Below are 16,722 nucleotides of genomic sequence, written 5' to 3'. Positions count from 1 at the left end.
TGGGAGCAACCAAGTGTAGGATGGTCACTCCATGAGTGTGTAGAAGTATAACTTCACATAGTATGTAGTAGTATCTCTTCATAAAGTATGTACTAGTGTCTCTTCGTATAGTATGTACTAGTGTCTCTTCGTATAGTATGTACTAGTGTCTCTTCGTATAGTATGTATTGACTCATGTATGAACTGACTCTTAGTGTGATTCCTTGTACTAGGAATAGTATATAGTATCTCCTAACTATACCTATTATAGTTACTAGTAATGTACGTGTATAACCGAAAGTATGCCTTTGCTACCTAAAGGTACTGAATTGACTGATAGAACTTTTATGTCTGTATATGTATACATAATATACAACTAATATTTAGACGACATTCGGACAAATAACCAATGCCCTAAGGCCACATCCAAACAAAGAAAAGGAATTAAAGCGAGCTAGCAGTCATAAGTCCTTTAAACATTACTTATATAACTCTACATATATAGGCATGCATTCGACGATATAAAAGTATAAAAGAAGTTTTGTAACACCTTTGAAAAGTTAAGAAATAAGAATTGATGACTTGATGTCAGTTTATAAAACGATTTAAAAGCAGTTTGTTTGATAAGAATATTTTAGAGTATAATAAATCCTTTGTTTGAAACACAACTTGAAGTACATGAAAACCTTTGTTTGGAATGTAGTTATAACAGAGTTTGGAAGGAAAGATAAAGTATGTAAGACATTTTGATAAAGAGTTTAACATGTAAAACGTTTTGAGAAATCATTTTAAAGTAGTATGCTTAGCAACACAACTAAAAGTGTAGTAAATCCATAGTTTGATAGTATTATTAATCACATGTGATTCATATAATAACTATCATGATTCAAGTTGTATTCCCCCCCCACCCCCCATAAAAGCATTTAAAATAATTTAAAAGGTTAATTAAGGGGTATGAACTTACATGTAGTGAGTGGATCGTATGGAAGTGTCGGACAAATGCTAGGTGTCAAGTGAAGACTTGAACACACACAATGATCCTAATAACATATAAATGCTAGGGGTCATATTTAGAGGCTTAAAGGTATGGAGTCTCAAGTTTTTAAGTGTTCCAAGGTTAAACAAGGGTCTATATAAGTTTAAGGTCCAAGAATTAACCTTAACATGAGTTTACGGCCTAGGGACCATTCCTCCATGAGTTTACGGCCGTAAAATCATGGTATTATGTACCAACTCGAAGTTTAATGTCCCCAGTTCATTGGTGGAGGGTTCTAATCCAAGTTCTAAGCATAAGGAAGGAAATTAGGGCATCAATGCACCCTTAAAGGGAGTTTACGGCCTTGGGAGATCCTTGGCCGTCAACTCTCATCCAACCCTTAAATCTTGATGTTTAAAAGGCCTAAACATGTTTAATCTAGTACATAACAAGTTAGAACAAGAGTGCTTACGATATAAGAGCTTGAAATGGTCGGTTTTGGCCAAGAACACTAGTGTGTGTTCTTGGTGAAACTTGAAGATATATGAAAACATGATTTTTATGGATGAAATCATGTAAGGATACTAGATTAAGAGATGTATCAACAAATCTAGGTAGAATACTTACATCTTTTGAAGATTTTGGAAGAAAGTCTTGATGATACTTGAGAGGATTTGAAGAAAAATCAGCCAAGGAAGGAAAGGAATGAAACAAATGGCCAAAACTTGATCATATAGGGTGAGTTTACGGCCCACATGGAGTTTACGGCCGTAAACTCCAGTGTGGTGGACGTGAACTCATGGTCATGGTGTTTTAGGCCTGGTCTTTGTACTATAGCTTCAATAGATAAAGCCTAACACTTATCCCTTAAGTGTACAAGGCTCAGAACGCTCAAACAGACTCTAAATTCTGCTAAATGATAGCAGGAATGAGTTTGACTTTCAATGACGTGTTTGACTGTACATGATAGAAAATTTCGGGTTGTCATAGTGTGAGATAGGATAATTGACAATCTAAAATTCATATCATTCCAAGAAACCCATGTACGTTAGCATGATGAGCTTGCAATTGTAAGAAATTATTATGTGTAGGCTTACAGAAATATTTTGGATCATAAAACTCAATCACAGTTTTGCAAAAAAAATAAAAAATGGAGACTATCTTTTACGATCCTAATGAACATCCTAAAACTCTCGTCCAACACATCAAGCGTGATGCCATATGTTAATTGACGAAGTTCGACTATGTATTTTTATAAATGAGTGAAACCGGGTACACCTGTAGCATCGAGACGTTGTTGGAAAAAGCTACACTCCCTTGTTAAATCCTCGACTATAAGTTCATATAAAAGTTTGAACATTCTGAAGCGCTTTCGAAAGTAATACCCTTGAAAAGTGGCATTCTCGTGAATGTACTTGTACCAAGCGTTGGATGGGTTTTTCACGGTTTCTGTAAATATATTTTCGTGTTCTCCATTGAAAACTTTCAACTGTTTTATTGTATAAAACATCATACGCTTGCTCCGCCATTTAACCACAAGCGACAACAACATAAAAGAATAAATTGAAAATTTTCAAAAGACGATAACATTTTCTACTGATTTTGAAAAATAAAACATCAGAAAGATATAAAAATTTGGTTTTGGTTCGAAGAAATAAGGATGAAAGGTTTATTTTATAGATAAATTTTTTTTATATATATTGAATATTCTGACTGTTCAACGGTCACTTTTCTTCCCCACCGATAAAGGTTTGTGAAATGGGATAATGACTTGAAAGGGTAACGAACTTTCGACTTTTGTCACATTTAGTCACTAAACTTTTTTTCGTTATCTATTTGCCATTGAACTATTGAAACTGTTCACATTTTACCCTTATGACCGACTGTTGCCGGTCATAAGGGTAAAATGTGAACAGTTTCAATAGTTCAATGGCAAATAGATAACGAAAAAAAGTTTAGTGACTAAATATGAACAAAATCGAAAGTTCGTTTCCCTCTAAAAAGTTCAATGACTAAATGTGAACAAACTTTCTCTTGTATTATGTTTTAGCAAATTATTTATTTTTGTTAAATTGTAGCAACATTTGTTGATGAAGAAATCTATGAAATTATAAAATAAAAAATATAAAAAATATTAAAAAAAAAAAACTGAAAATATATGTAAAAAAAAACAAAAAACTAAAACCGAAATAAAAAACCAATGGTTTGACATTTTCCAAAATAAAAAATCAAAATTTCCAATCTGATTTTGGTTTTACAAAAAAATAAATCATTCTCACTGATGTGAATTATGACCATTAGTTTGGCATGCAGAATTTGTGACATCCAATGAATATGTAGTTACAACATCGTCTGAACTCGTAATTCATAGTAAGGGGTTAGAGTATCATCGCATGAATACGTAGTTACAACATCGCCTAAACTCGTAATTCATCACCTACAGGTTATGGGCCTTCTGGTGTTTCCACTGGGTTGTCTAGAATAGTCCGTGGTCGTCATCTATACTCTGGTAGATGACTACATCGCCATATTTTCGGTTAAGGTTATGGTATCTCCTTTCATTCTACATCACATATTCATCATCATCTATTTACCTAATTATCATCACCTTTCTATCATCACCTATCTCTCATCATTTTATTTCATCACACACCAACTATTTCATCTACCCATGTTTCATCTGCAACATATTTGTAGATATAAAATAAATATACCGTTTAAATCTTTTAAAACATGTATAAAATCGTTCATCCAGCATAGACAACACGTATTCAAATAATATGCACACATAGCACGTAATTTATATAAAATACTTCATATCTATGTGTAAGATGAAAATAACTATATATACCGTAAAAATCCCATAAATGCTTCCTAACTTCGAACCCCAAGGTTTACTCTACTAAAGCTTCATATTCTCGGCTCTCTGGACCTAGAAGGGTCTAGATCTATCACACCAAAAAGCTCAAGATAGCTCTTCCTTTCACTCTACACACTCAAGCTCGCTAGGGTTCTCACTTATAGGAAAGGTAGTCGCAATTGAAGGCCATAAGTGCCTTTAAATATGGCTCAGGCCCAAAGATTTAGGGTTTCTGCCAACAACGCGGACTCGTCGAGTCGCCTCACCGACTCGTCGAGTCCATTCATTAATCCGAGTCATCAGTCGCAACCTTACTCGACGAGTTGAGGCGTAAACTCGTCGAGTCTCTCTTCTTAACTCAAAAGAAAAATACTTAAATTACGATATCTGGAAATCCGGATGTTACATTTTGTTTTTTTATTTCATAGATTTCTTCATCAACAAATGTTGCTACAATTAAACAAAAATAAATAATTTGCCAAAACATAATGCAATAGGAAGTTTGTTCACATTTAGTCATTGAACTTTTTAGAGGGAAATGAACTTTCGATTTTGTTCACATTTAGTCACTAAACTTTTTTTCGTTATCTATTTGCCACTAAACTATTGAAACTGTTCACATTTTACCCTTATGACCGGTAACAGCCGGTCATAAGGGTAAAATATGAGCAGTTTCAATAGTTCAATGGCAAATAGATAACAAAAAAAAGTTTAGTGACTAAATATGACAAAAGTCGAAAGTTCGTTACCCTTTCAAGTCATTATCCCTTGTGAAATTTGAAGGGAGAGGTGCGGGCACCCAAGTCCGCATAGAGGTTGATGTTTCCCTATGTACGTTGCATTGAGTACGGCTGAAACCGAACGCCACTCCCTCGGGTCTTACGAGACTATAAACTATATTTATCGTTATTTATAAAAGATTAAACCTAAACAATTAAGCCGAAAGATACAGATTTCATATCCATCTATTTGACTGCTTTGAGACTTTGACTAATTATCATATTATCGTCTTCAAAATTCCTCTCTCTCTCTCTCTCTCTCTCTCTCTCTCTCTGCAGTTTCCTGTGATTTCTCTCTCTATAACAAACACACTTATTATAAGAAGGAAAGCTGCCAAAGCCTTAAAATCATGACGCTTCACATTGTTAACATTTTGCTACATATCCACAGGAACTGTTCCGTTTCTGATGTTCAAGTATTTCAAAGTTCACATGCTTATCCTTAACGGATTTCATTTATGAACACCCACACTTTATAATCGTTCTGTTTCACTTTCTATTAGTTTATAGAGAAGCGAGACGATTTACAAGGCAGTTTTCGTTTTTTGAAATCGAGTTTTCTGAGATGGGTGTTGGATGGTTGTCTATGGCGGCGGCGGTTGTAGTGATGGTGCTGCTAGTAGGCGGTGTAAATGGTTTTCCGGCTGAGGATCTGGTGGTGAAATTACCCGGACAACCAGATGTTAGTTTCAGACAGTATGCTGGATATGTAGACGTGGATGTGAAGGCTGGGAGGAGTTTGTTCTATTACTTCGTTGAAGCCGACAAGGATGCTGATCGTAAACCCCTCACACTTTGGCTTAATGGAGGTCTGTAATCTGTTCCCCTCTCTCATTTCAATATTCGATTTGATATCTCGATTCAAAACTATATTATGTGGTATTTGAATGTGGTTATGTGGATCGAAATCATCATTTTGAATGGAATTATAGTGATTCAAGTAGTAAATAAGCTTATAAACCACATAAATGTAAGAACAATTAACCTATTCATAGTTTAATCGACTAATCTCAAAGTCCCAACAATCGATTTCACCAATTAAGCTATTTCAAATAACCATATCGTCACTTAGATTCAAATGGAAACAAGAATTTTTGAATTTTAGTGCAGAAAAAGGGGGAGAATGCAGGACATGCAGGTGGGGTGTTGTTAAAAGGGATATAAAGCATGGGGAGACATTTCGAGTTCCCTTTTTACAAAACTGTACAGCTGTACTCTAAACAAACAACATGCTCTTCTCAAAACTTTTCCTTTTTGGTTGTTCCTTGTAAAGTTAATATTTTTAGGCACAAATACTAATTTACTATATAGTCTACTCTATTTTTCACATAGGTAGTGTAAAAATAACAATATAAAACTTTACATGTTTTTAACATAATCTATAAATCTAACTAGCTGGGTTTCATTCTACATCTTTTCCCATGATGATAGTGTATATAAGGAATCTCACATTCATCTTTGAATTTAATGCCGGTTGAAATATTGCGTGAGATTGTGAATTTTAGAAAGAAATCATTTAAGGTTTTCTTGATTTTGATGTATAAGTAGTTGGGGGCAGTGTGTAATTAATTCCAAGAGTTGGGTTCAAAATTGAACATGGTTCTTTGGGATTTGAAAACGTGAATAGTTTTCTTCCTACTATATGTTATTTTATTGAAAATTAAAAATGAGATAAAATACATAAAATTTTTGAATTTTATCTGTAGGCCCAGGTTGCTCATCAATGGGTGGAGGAGCCTTCACAGAGTTGGGTCCATTTTTTCCACAAGGTAATGGCCGGGGCCTACGCATAAATAAAAAATCATGGAATAAAGGTGAGAAGCTAAATATTTGTTAATTTAATAATATTTTATTTTTTATTCAAATATTTGTAATTCTCATCTTCGTGTAATATATTTTCTTGTTATCAATTAGCATCAAATTTATTATTCGTGGAGTCTCCGGCGGGGGTAGGATGGTCATACTCAAACACATCCTCAGATTACACAACAGGCGATGCCAACACGGGTAATTAACAAAAGACATTTTTACCCTTCAGTATTATCTTTCCCTTTTGGTGTCTAATAAAAAATTATTTTATGAGTAAACAGCAAGAGATATGCATACATTCTTGATGTATTGGTACAAAAAGTTTCCATCTTTCAGATCACGAGATTTATACCTAACAGGCGAAAGTTATGCCGGTATGTTTCTAGAAAAAAACAAATATGGATTTTATTATTTTATTTTATTTATTTGTGTGTTATCTTTTTTACCCAAATAGTTGACTAGTTTTATAAAGATAATTGTTAATGATGATGTTACATGTAGGACACTACATACCACAATTGGCTATTGCCCTTTTGGACCACAATGCCCATTCTACCGGTTTCAAGTTCAAAATCAAAGGAGTCGCTGTAAGATTTCATTTATTTAACTTTACAATAAACATACATTGAGTGGCAAATTAGTAATTACCGAACTTTTTTGTATCAGATTGGTAATCCGCTTCTTAAACTTGATCGCGATGTGCCAGCTGTATACGAGTATTACTGGTCACATGGGATGATATCTGATGAGATTGGTCTTACTATTATGAATGGATGCAGTTTTGAAGATTACACGTATGCTTCACCTCACAATGAATCTGTTGCTTGTAACAATGCCATTTCTCAAGCAAATAGCGTAATTGGTGATTATATTAATAATTATGATGTCATTCTTGATGTTTGCTATCCATCACTAGTAGAACAAGAGCTTCGTTTGAAGAAAACGGTAACTTTGCCACATTTTTTATAGTTTTCTCACAACAAAGATTGTATCAGACACAAATGCTATTTGTGCCTCATACATTGTTGTGCCTATAATCAGGCACAACAATGTGTCTAATAAAGTATGTATCAGGCACAATGTAAAACATTGTGCCTGACACAAAATTTGGAACCTGTTGATGAGTTTTGTGTACCTTTTTTTTTTGGTTGAAAAGGTGACGAAGATGAGTTTTGGAGTTGATGTGTGCATGAGCCTTGAAAGACGGTTCTATTTTAACCTTCCAGAGGTTCAACAGGCTCTCCATGCTAATCGAACCAAGTTGCCGTATTCTTGGAGTATGTGCAGTGGGTAAGTTTTTTTTAATGCTGACGTGGCTTTTTTTTTTAAATTTAATGTTTAATATATTGAAATGATATAAAATGTTCTTGTAACAGAGTTCTAAATTACAACGATAATGACGGAAACATCAACATTCTCCCTTTGCTTAAAAGAATCATCCAAAACAAAATCCCCGTTTGGATTTTCAGGTACACTTTTGTGCTCAACAAGAAAACACATAGAAAGTGTTCGTTTTACTTTAACGCAGAAAGAACGATTTAACAGATAAAAGAAAAGTCTGGGCTTTTACAAATTTGTCCAAATTTACTTTTTCCTTTCCCATTCTCCAAAGTATTTTGTCATATTCTAAAAAAATTAACGTTTTTAAAATGTTTTAACATGTAGTGGGGATCAAGATTCTGTAGTTCCATTGCTTGGATCAAGAACACTTGTACGTGAATTAGCACACGAATTAGAATTCCCGATTACTGTTCCATATGGAGTGTGGTTCCATAAAGGCCAGGTACTTTGATTAGTCAACTGTTTGTTTCGGTTTAGTTTGACTTTTCTGATTAGTTTGACCAAAACAAAAAATCAAAATGTGTTTAGGCTGGAGGTTGGGTGACTGAATATGGAAAGCTACTTACATTTGCAACAGTGAGAGGTGCGGCTCATATGGTGCCATATGCGCAACCGTCGCGTGCTTTGCATTTGTTTAGTTCATTTATTCGTGGTTCAAGACTCCCGAACAACACACGTCCTTCTATTGAGGACTAAAAAAACTAAATCTAATTTTGGATTTTTAAGTTATGTTTTTCTGGATTATTCATGTGGCCGAAGGCGAGAAAAAATTTGACTCTGGTAATCTTCGTAATGTAAGAACAAAAAAGGAGTTGAATTAAATATCACAAGCCATTGTGGTTAAATTGAACAATTGAACTCTGAAGGTTTATGTTTTAGTTTTCAGAAAATCCGCTGGAACCTAATGTTATGTTGTTTGAATGGTTTTAAAATATTAGAAACGACCAATTCTGCTAAGAAAACTAGGCATCGATGAATTTTCTATAGAAAAACTATGTTGTTTTGATTTGTTTTATGATTAAGCCTTTGTTTGACGCATATAAAGTAATTTTTAAGTGTATTGCAATTTGGTGTTTGGTGAAACCATAAAGGTAGACTATAGTTGCTTATAAACTAGTTTATTTGATAGCTTATAAGTTAAATGTTAGCTTTTCAACAAGCACACAACCAATGAACCCCACGACTAACATGGATAAAGTTTAGGGGTATAATTATAACATAAGAATTTATTGGCTTTAGTTTTAAATGGTCCCTCATTTATTTTTTTGTGCATTACATGGGTGCAATATTTCAAATTACATGTTAAATGAGGGAATGATCTCTGTTTATAGGTTGAGCTAGTGACATGTCTGTATTGTACTTGCATTGTATTGATTTGGACTTTGTCTATCCCCATGAAGGCATGAACTACACCTCTTCCAACTTTCCCTGATAAGAAATGAAAAAGGGTCCCTTAAGATTGGTTCATTTTTTTCGTTCCCCTTTACACACACAACTTCTTCCTTTTCGATCTACATCATCTCGTCATCTTCATCACATCATTCTAGAAAGAGTGAGAATCATTTCACGATTGTACGTAACATAAAAAACCCCTATGATAGTGTGTAAGCACTCGACAAACTAAGCAACACAAATCACGGAAGAGAGAAACTATTAGAGATAATAAATGATAGATGTTGATTTATTTTATCTCCTGTATTTTAGTATTAGTTTGTTACTTTATTGTATATCCATGTATTATACATAGAATGTGAAATACACGATATCATTAAAAACCCCTGGATATATTTTTTATTTATCTATCGTGCAATATATGTATATATCGATATGTTTTTTATGCATTCCCTTACATTTAACACGGATTATAATCTAGTTTAAAACCATAAATAATAAATGAGTGTGTACGGTGATAGTACATAATCATTTGTTTTGATTTGATGAGTAATGATTAAAATAAAGAGAATGTTGAAATATATTTTTGTATTTTTAATAAAATATAAAAATCAAAATCTAAAATCTTTGATTCTCTAAATGATGAATTTTTATAAATAAAATATAATTTCTTTAATTTTATCAATTAAATACAAACTTTAGTTGAATTTTTATCCTAAATTATCAAAATTCATTTGAATTCAACAAACACAAAATTAAAGAGTGAGATTTTCAGATGAACATATATTATAAGTTGTGAACGTTGAGATCTTACTTGAAATCATTTTTTATTTTACAAAATCTTGATTATAAAATCGAATCGCAAACCTAAGATCATAATGGACAATTTTTTCATAATAATTGTAATTATGTATCCAATTATATTTATATATCTCAGTTTTGACTTAGTTTTATTTAGTTATAAAAAATATTATAGTCCAACTTTTTGACAGGAAATAAAACCAATTATGATATTCTTAAACATGACCAAAATATATTATTGTAAAAACACTTTATAATTATTTTCAATTTAATATTGATAAAAGAACTTTATATCTTATATTTCAGTATAAATATCTCCGTTGTAACTTAAAGGCCCAAATAAATTTTACTGGCCCAAAGACCATTTAACCTACCTGCTCTTTTATTTATTTATCTGTCTTTTTACGATTGTACCCTGGATCCTATCTAAAACCGAGTTATTGCATACGTGGGATCCTAATGCACACCTCTTTTACTTTTGATATTTCCCCAAGAATCACCTACCAAACGGAGTTGATTTCACCAGATTTATAGACTTTACATACACATCATCACGTTCAAGCATGTTCATATCAATGGCGACCATCACTGAAATTACCAAAACGCCCTCCTCTCCCCCTCAAATATTTCTCCCTTCGAAACTTTTTTGTTACTCAACCAATGATTCACTGCAACCACAATTGACAACAAGGTAAGATCTTCTATTAATGATCACTTCTTGTGCAGATTCTCTGTGGGTGGGTTTAACTTCAAAGTTCAGTTTCTAGGGCTTCTTTCAAGTTTCAAGTGCTCATTCTTCGTTATTGATCAGATTGCTTGAATTTGGTTAAAGGTTTGATGCGATTTTGTTTACTACCATTTTTTAGGTTATTCTAAGAATTGAAATTTGGGGAAAATCAAATGCTTAATAGAGTCTATTCGGCTTCCCCTGGATATTTTAGGTCTTCTGTGAATTGGGCACATTGTAAAAGATCTCGTTTTAGGTCGATCAACAGATTCAATTTGATTAGCTCTTGTTTATTTATAGTGTTAGCTATAACTTGTGTTTATATATACCTGTATGAAGCTGTTCCTTCACCTGTAATTCTTGAAAAAAACACGATCAACGATTTACAAGAATCAAACGGTGTTTGTGATCTGTATGATGGAACTTGGGTTGTTGATGAAACTTACCCTTTATATAATGCATCCGAGTGTCCTTTCGCTGAGACAAGTTTTAATTGTTTAGCAAATGGTCGAAGAGATAAAGGGTACCTCAAATGGAAATGGAAGCCCAAAAATTGTGATATTCCTAGGTTTAACGTAGGGGTAATTTTGGAAAAACTTCGTGGGAAACGAATTGTGTTTGTTGGTGATTCTTTGAGTAGGACTCAATGGGAGTCTATGATATGTTTGCTCATGAATGGTGTGGAAGATAAATCAAGTGTTTACGAAGTCAATAGGAACAAGATAAGTAAAAAAATTAGGTATTTGAATGTTCGATTTCATCCGTTTAATTTCACAATCGAATTCTATCGATCTGTTTTTCTTGTGAAAATTGGATCAGTCCCAAAACGTTCACCAAAAAGGGTTCGATCCACAATTAAACTTGATGAGCTGGATGGAATTAGCTCAAAATGGATCGATTCAGACATTTTAGTGTTCAATACAGGCCATTGGTGGAATCGTGCAAAACTTTTTGAAATGTAAGTCGTTCTTCTCTGCTTATTTTTTTTTTTTTTTTTTCATTTAGCATGATTTCTTGCATTTAGGTCTAATAATTTGGATTTTTTGAACAGGGGTTGTTATTTTAAAGTTGGGGGAAGGTTGAAACTTGGAATGTCAACAATGTCAGCATATACAACAGCATTGAACACTTGGGCTTCATGGGTCGAAAATACGGTGGATACGGATAGGACCCGTGTGTTCTTTAGGACTTTTGAAGGCAGTCATTGGAGGTATGTTAAATATATGGAAAAAGTGTACATTTTGACTTTTAATATCTACTAACGTTTTTTTTTTTCTTATGTTATCAGCGGGCAAAATGGTCACACATGTGAAGTTACGGAAAAGCCCTTGTATAGAAGTAACATGGAATACAGAAATAATTTTTCGGATATTATAAAAAGTGTGGTGAATAATATGTCGGTTCCTGTAACTACAATGTACGTGACACCCATGGGATCGTTTCGTAGTGATGCACATGTTGGTACTTGGAGTGATAATCCAACGGTTCCTGATTGTAGCCATTGGTGTCTACCTGGACTCCCGGATGCATGGAATCAAATCCTTTTTTCATATCTATGAAACTATAACATGCTCACTTGACTCTGACTATTATAACAAATTTAATTAATTTGTTGTTGTGCGATGCTCACATTTAATAATTGGTTTCTCAGATTTTTATATACGTTACGTGTGGATAAGTGTGATGTATTCTGATTTTCTTTGATGTATTGTATTTGCGTTTCTTTAAACTTTAACAGATTTAAAGTAGTAATTCCCAAATCAAGTGTTAGATTTTAAACAAAAATAAAGTCAGAGTCAATCAATGGGTGTTACCACAATGAGTATTCGGCAAAAATAGCCCGAAACTTTTGAAACATGTATAACTATATAAAAATACTTATCTAAAACATGTAATTGATTTTAATGAGTTTGCTAATTTTAATCTTAGCATTTTTCCTGGAATTTTGCATGTAAAGGAATTGAAAACAATGGCCAACCGCTAATCTCTCTCCATCATTCTTCATATCATCTCTCTTATATCTCCCTATACAATTTTCTGGATGTTTGTACAAGTCCTCCTTAATCCCACCATCTGTAATTAAGGCCACCATCTTCTCACCATCTGTAATTAAGGCCACCATCTTCTCAGCCCTAGCAACACCACTTCTGCCGTGTCTGATAAACGTATTTCTTTCAAGTTACCACCCTCCACCACAACAAAGAACAAACCCTAATTAACAACCCTTCATGATTTTTTTCATGCCTCGAACCTACATTGGTGGGGTTCGAGTTGTATGAAAAAAATCAAGAAAAACAAAACGTAATTAAGAGCAGTGGGATTAAAAGTCGTATATATATAATATATAGGGCAAAAGAATTAATTAATGGATTCTCGTCCATTGGACATCACGGTGATCTCCGCCAGTGGCCTGGATAATTTTTTATTAGTCTTCAAGATGAAAGTTTACGTCGTTGTCTCGTTGATAAATGGCAAATCCGTCATTGAAAAAAAGACCCATATGTCCAACGGCCGGAACCCTAGGTGGAACCACCGGATTAAGTTCCCCGTCGAGGAGTCAGCCATCCAGACCAGCACCCTCCTGTTTGTCCTCCGGCAACACCGCATGCTTGGTGACAAAGACATTGGCGAGGTGTCCATCCCTGTCCGTGAACTCCTTGAGACAAACTCCGGCTATGGATCCACCGAACATGAAGTCGACTATCAGGTTCAGTCCACGAGAGGAAAATGTAAAGGTACGTTCACCTTTTCACACGAATTTAGAGAGAAGGTGCTTCCGGTTAGAGCAGACGGTGGTTCTCATCCAGTACCGGTTCCAGGCACTACATACATGGTAAATCAACAAGGGATGCCTGCTTATCCCCAGCAACCGTACTCAACAACTCCTCCAGGATATGTAAACTACCCATGCGGCCCAGCGCCGCCCCAGTATGGTGGCACGTGGTACCCACCACCGGGCACAACACCGCCAGGGACGTATCCATATCCTCCTCCCCCACAGATGGGTTATAATCAACATTTGCAGCAAGGACCGTAATCAATTGGAGTAGATTAGTGGCAGGTAGTGGTGGTGGGGGTTGATTGAAGGACATGGAAACTGAAAGCAATGACGATTTTAAGGCTTTGATCATTCATTTTTCTTGGTCTGAAACATGGATTACTATGCATTTTGGGGGTGTTTCTTCTCTATTTTGTCCACATCAAAAAGATTAGCATCTAATGAAGAAGATCATCTTACCGAAGACCACAATGTTATAGCAGTATTTGAAAAAAGTCAGTTTTATCTTGTTTGAATCGTCGTGATATTATCTCGTGTAATCATTCATGTTTGATATGTATTTTGATTGATATACTATGAAAATGTTATATTTTGGTGTATAACTTTCTCTCTATTATGTAACATTCTAAAATTTAAGATCCATGTTCTTAAATTAACAAGATAATTAAATAAATGATGATTTACATAATTAAATCATTAAGGAATGATCATATTGTTATTTGATATGAATATTAGAAAGAAAAAGATTTAAATAATAATACTTCAAAGTTAAGGGACCAAAAGTGTTGATTTGGTAAAATGTTTAACCATTGGGTTAACATGGGAAATAGACTACTAAATCTATGTAATGGATGGGGAATGGCTTATTATATAAATCCTTAAGTTAAAATAAAAAATATTAGGATTTGGGTAGTTTTGGTCAAGAGGTGCAAACTTAAGGGGCCAAATATGTAAAATCAGGATTATAAGGTACAACCCTTCCCAACTTCAGATATTTCACCATGGAGAGAGTACTTCAGATATTTCACCATGGAGAGAGTTTGAGGCCAAGAAGATGGCGATTTTGGAGAGGATATCATGCTCAAGTGAATATCTATCAAGAGATTGAAGTTATAATAAATGATTGTGATCATTTAAAGTAGAATGTCTTCTCCTCTAGTTTTCAAATTCAAATTCATGACTTGGGGGATGTAACATCATGTTTCGAGAAGTTTTCTTATTCAGGGATTATGGACAATAAATGCATCGAGTAAAGGTCTTGTGCTTTAAGAGAATTGAGTTTAGACCTTAATGGATGTTGATAATATTAGTTAGGTAGCCTAAGCCCTTGGTTTGTGTTTTGGAGTCAAATGGTAAAATGGAAAAAGTGATGTTTCAGACTTCTTGCATGAATTAATGATTTTAGTTCGATATGTTTTAATTCAAAAGTAACTATATAGGGTTGTAGGGATCGTCAGTTCCTTTCCGTGGATATTAAACGAAGAAGTTATGATTGTTTGAAGTTGATGTGGATTTTGGTGAAAATGCATCGCCACGGTATGGCGTAAGCATTGCTACGATACGACAGTTGACACAGCGTGGCGAAAGCATTGCCACGACACGACAAACTGTTAGGCCCAAGCACATTATTTTTAGGGTTTTTAATGTATTTAAGCATAATATTCCCACTTTTTGGCCATTTAATGAGCCTTCATCACCTCTAGAACTCCTTGGTAGAAATCCTAGTTTCCACCTTCAAGATTGGAGCTCTCCCCTCTCCTTTCTCCTTCGTTGGATGCTTTTGGTGGTGTTTTGATGAAGATCAAGTAGGTTCTTTTAGTTGCAAGGAATGATGTTTCAAGTTTGGATCCATCAAAGACACTCCATTTTTAGACTATTGTGAGTATAAAGTTCCAAACTTGATCTTTTGTTCTTTACATCTTATCATTTAATGTTTGTGGCACTTTTGGTCCATTTTATGGGTGATCTTGGAGTTGAGTGGACTCCAACACTTTTTGACCAGTTTGGAATGCTTCTTGGACCTCATAGACTAGGAAAGTTATGATCTTTTTCCTTCCCTTTTAGCCACGAAAGTTATATTGGTCAATTAGGTCATTTTGGTGTATTAAAGTTTAAATCTTGAAAGATTGTTACATTATTATAGATAAAGTTGGAAACTTTATCCATCTAGACAAATTGTTGATTCAGATCTAAAGATAGGAGACTTGGACTTACTGGATTAAGTTGAGAAATATGCATTTTTGGTCCCTTTAATATTTAAAGTCTAGATCTTGGTGATTTGGACCATCCTAATGGATAAATTTGGAAACTTTATCCATCATAAAACATTTAGGATATAGATATGATGATATGAGCTTTGGTCCTTATGGATTAAGCTCTTATTGAAGGAAAGACTTTAAGACTGAAGACCACGGCATGGCCAAGGAAGGCCCACAGTGTGGTGACAGGATTTATCTCGTCTGTTTTGTCCGGATGTGCCCATGTTGTGGCATGATGCTCGCCACGACGTGCCAACGAGTTTGTTCGTGACTATTTTGACTGGATTCTGCCATGCCGTGGTGGCATGTCTACCACGACGTGGTACCAAATTTGATCGAGATTGGATTGCGTGACCACAACGTGGCCATTGGTTGGCCACGACATGGACATCAGTTAAAGTTGACTTTGACCGTTGACTTTTGGTTAAACTTGGGTAGCAATGCGCTTTTTGCTATGGACTAGTCTCAGTTTGGATTTAGGTAGCTTGAATTGGCTAATTTGTTGTTGAGGTAGCTGTTCAGCTTCTGATGAGTAGTGAAAGTGAGTCTTCTCACTGTAATTATGGGTCGAAGGCACCAATATCGGCCCACTAGATTATGTTGGATGTTAGTTATCTTTGTGATACTTGCATGGAAGACTTTGGGGGCAGCCCATGACATTTGGGTGAAATACCATGGGGGTACTCCATGAAAATTGCATGAAAGACCATGGGAGTAGCCCATGTCCCTTGGATGTTAGACCATGAAGGTAGCCCATAACATTTAAAGGAAAGACCATGGGGTAGGCCATGACACTTAATTGTATGACCCTGGGGATAACTAATTACATTCTAGGTAAAAGACCATAGTAATTGTATGTATAGAATTTGGTATTTGGGGGGACTTATTAAGCTTTGGGCATACGGTTTATGTTTAAAATGTTTTCAGGTACATCTGGTTTCAAAAGGAAGAGCCCGACTTAATCGCACTACATCCCCTGAAGATTTATTCTGCATTGAGTTTTTTATGATTTTACTCTTAT

At 34.7% G+C, this 16,722-nt stretch overlaps 3 protein-coding genes across 4 annotated transcripts; all 3 read left to right on the top strand.

Annotated features, from left to right (window-relative positions):
* The first annotated feature begins 4,825 nt into the window (after positions 1 to 4,825).
* Positions 4,826 to 8,597, top strand: LOC145000880 (serine carboxypeptidase-like 42). The gene is made up of 10 exons (XM_078960178.1): positions 4,826 to 5,403; positions 6,301 to 6,408; positions 6,509 to 6,601; positions 6,685 to 6,777; positions 6,905 to 6,990; positions 7,070 to 7,348; positions 7,560 to 7,693; positions 7,780 to 7,872; positions 8,069 to 8,186; positions 8,273 to 8,597. Exons 1-10 carry the CDS (start codon positions 5,160 to 5,162, stop codon positions 8,438 to 8,440), a joined length of 1,416 nt encoding a protein of 471 aa, XP_078816304.1. The 5' UTR covers positions 4,826 to 5,159; the 3' UTR covers positions 8,441 to 8,597.
* A 1,787-nt stretch (positions 8,598 to 10,384) lies between these two features.
* Positions 10,385 to 12,324, top strand: TBL7 (TRICHOME BIREFRINGENCE-LIKE 7). Of its 2 annotated transcripts, XM_078959967.1 has the most exons (4): positions 10,385 to 10,628; positions 10,804 to 11,622; positions 11,716 to 11,874; positions 11,953 to 12,324. In XM_078959967.1, exons 2-4 carry the CDS (start codon positions 10,838 to 10,840, stop codon positions 12,221 to 12,223), a joined length of 1,215 nt encoding a protein of 404 aa, XP_078816093.1. In that variant the 5' UTR covers positions 10,385 to 10,628; positions 10,804 to 10,837; the 3' UTR covers positions 12,224 to 12,324. The 2 variants fall into 2 exon arrangements, with proteins under 2 accessions (XP_078816093.1, XP_078816092.1); XM_078959966.1 differs by having other exon boundaries at positions 10,385 to 11,622.
* A 705-nt stretch (positions 12,325 to 13,029) lies between these two features.
* On the top strand, positions 13,030 to 13,701 carry LOC145003034 (protein SRC2 homolog). The gene has a single exon (XM_078962196.1). It carries the CDS (start codon positions 13,030 to 13,032, stop codon positions 13,699 to 13,701), a length of 672 nt encoding a protein of 223 aa, XP_078818322.1.
* Positions 13,702 to 16,722: the final 3,021 nt, after the last annotated feature.

The sequence above is a fragment of the Lactuca saligna genome, chromosome 6 (genome assembly GCF_052625555.1).
Source record: "Lactuca saligna cultivar CGN05327 chromosome 6, ASM5262555v1, whole genome shotgun sequence".
NCBI classification, from domain to species: Eukaryota; Viridiplantae; Streptophyta; class Magnoliopsida; order Asterales; family Asteraceae; genus Lactuca; species Lactuca saligna.
Note: the sequence above shows the minus strand (reverse complement) of the source record. Positions and strands in the feature narration are given on the sequence as shown.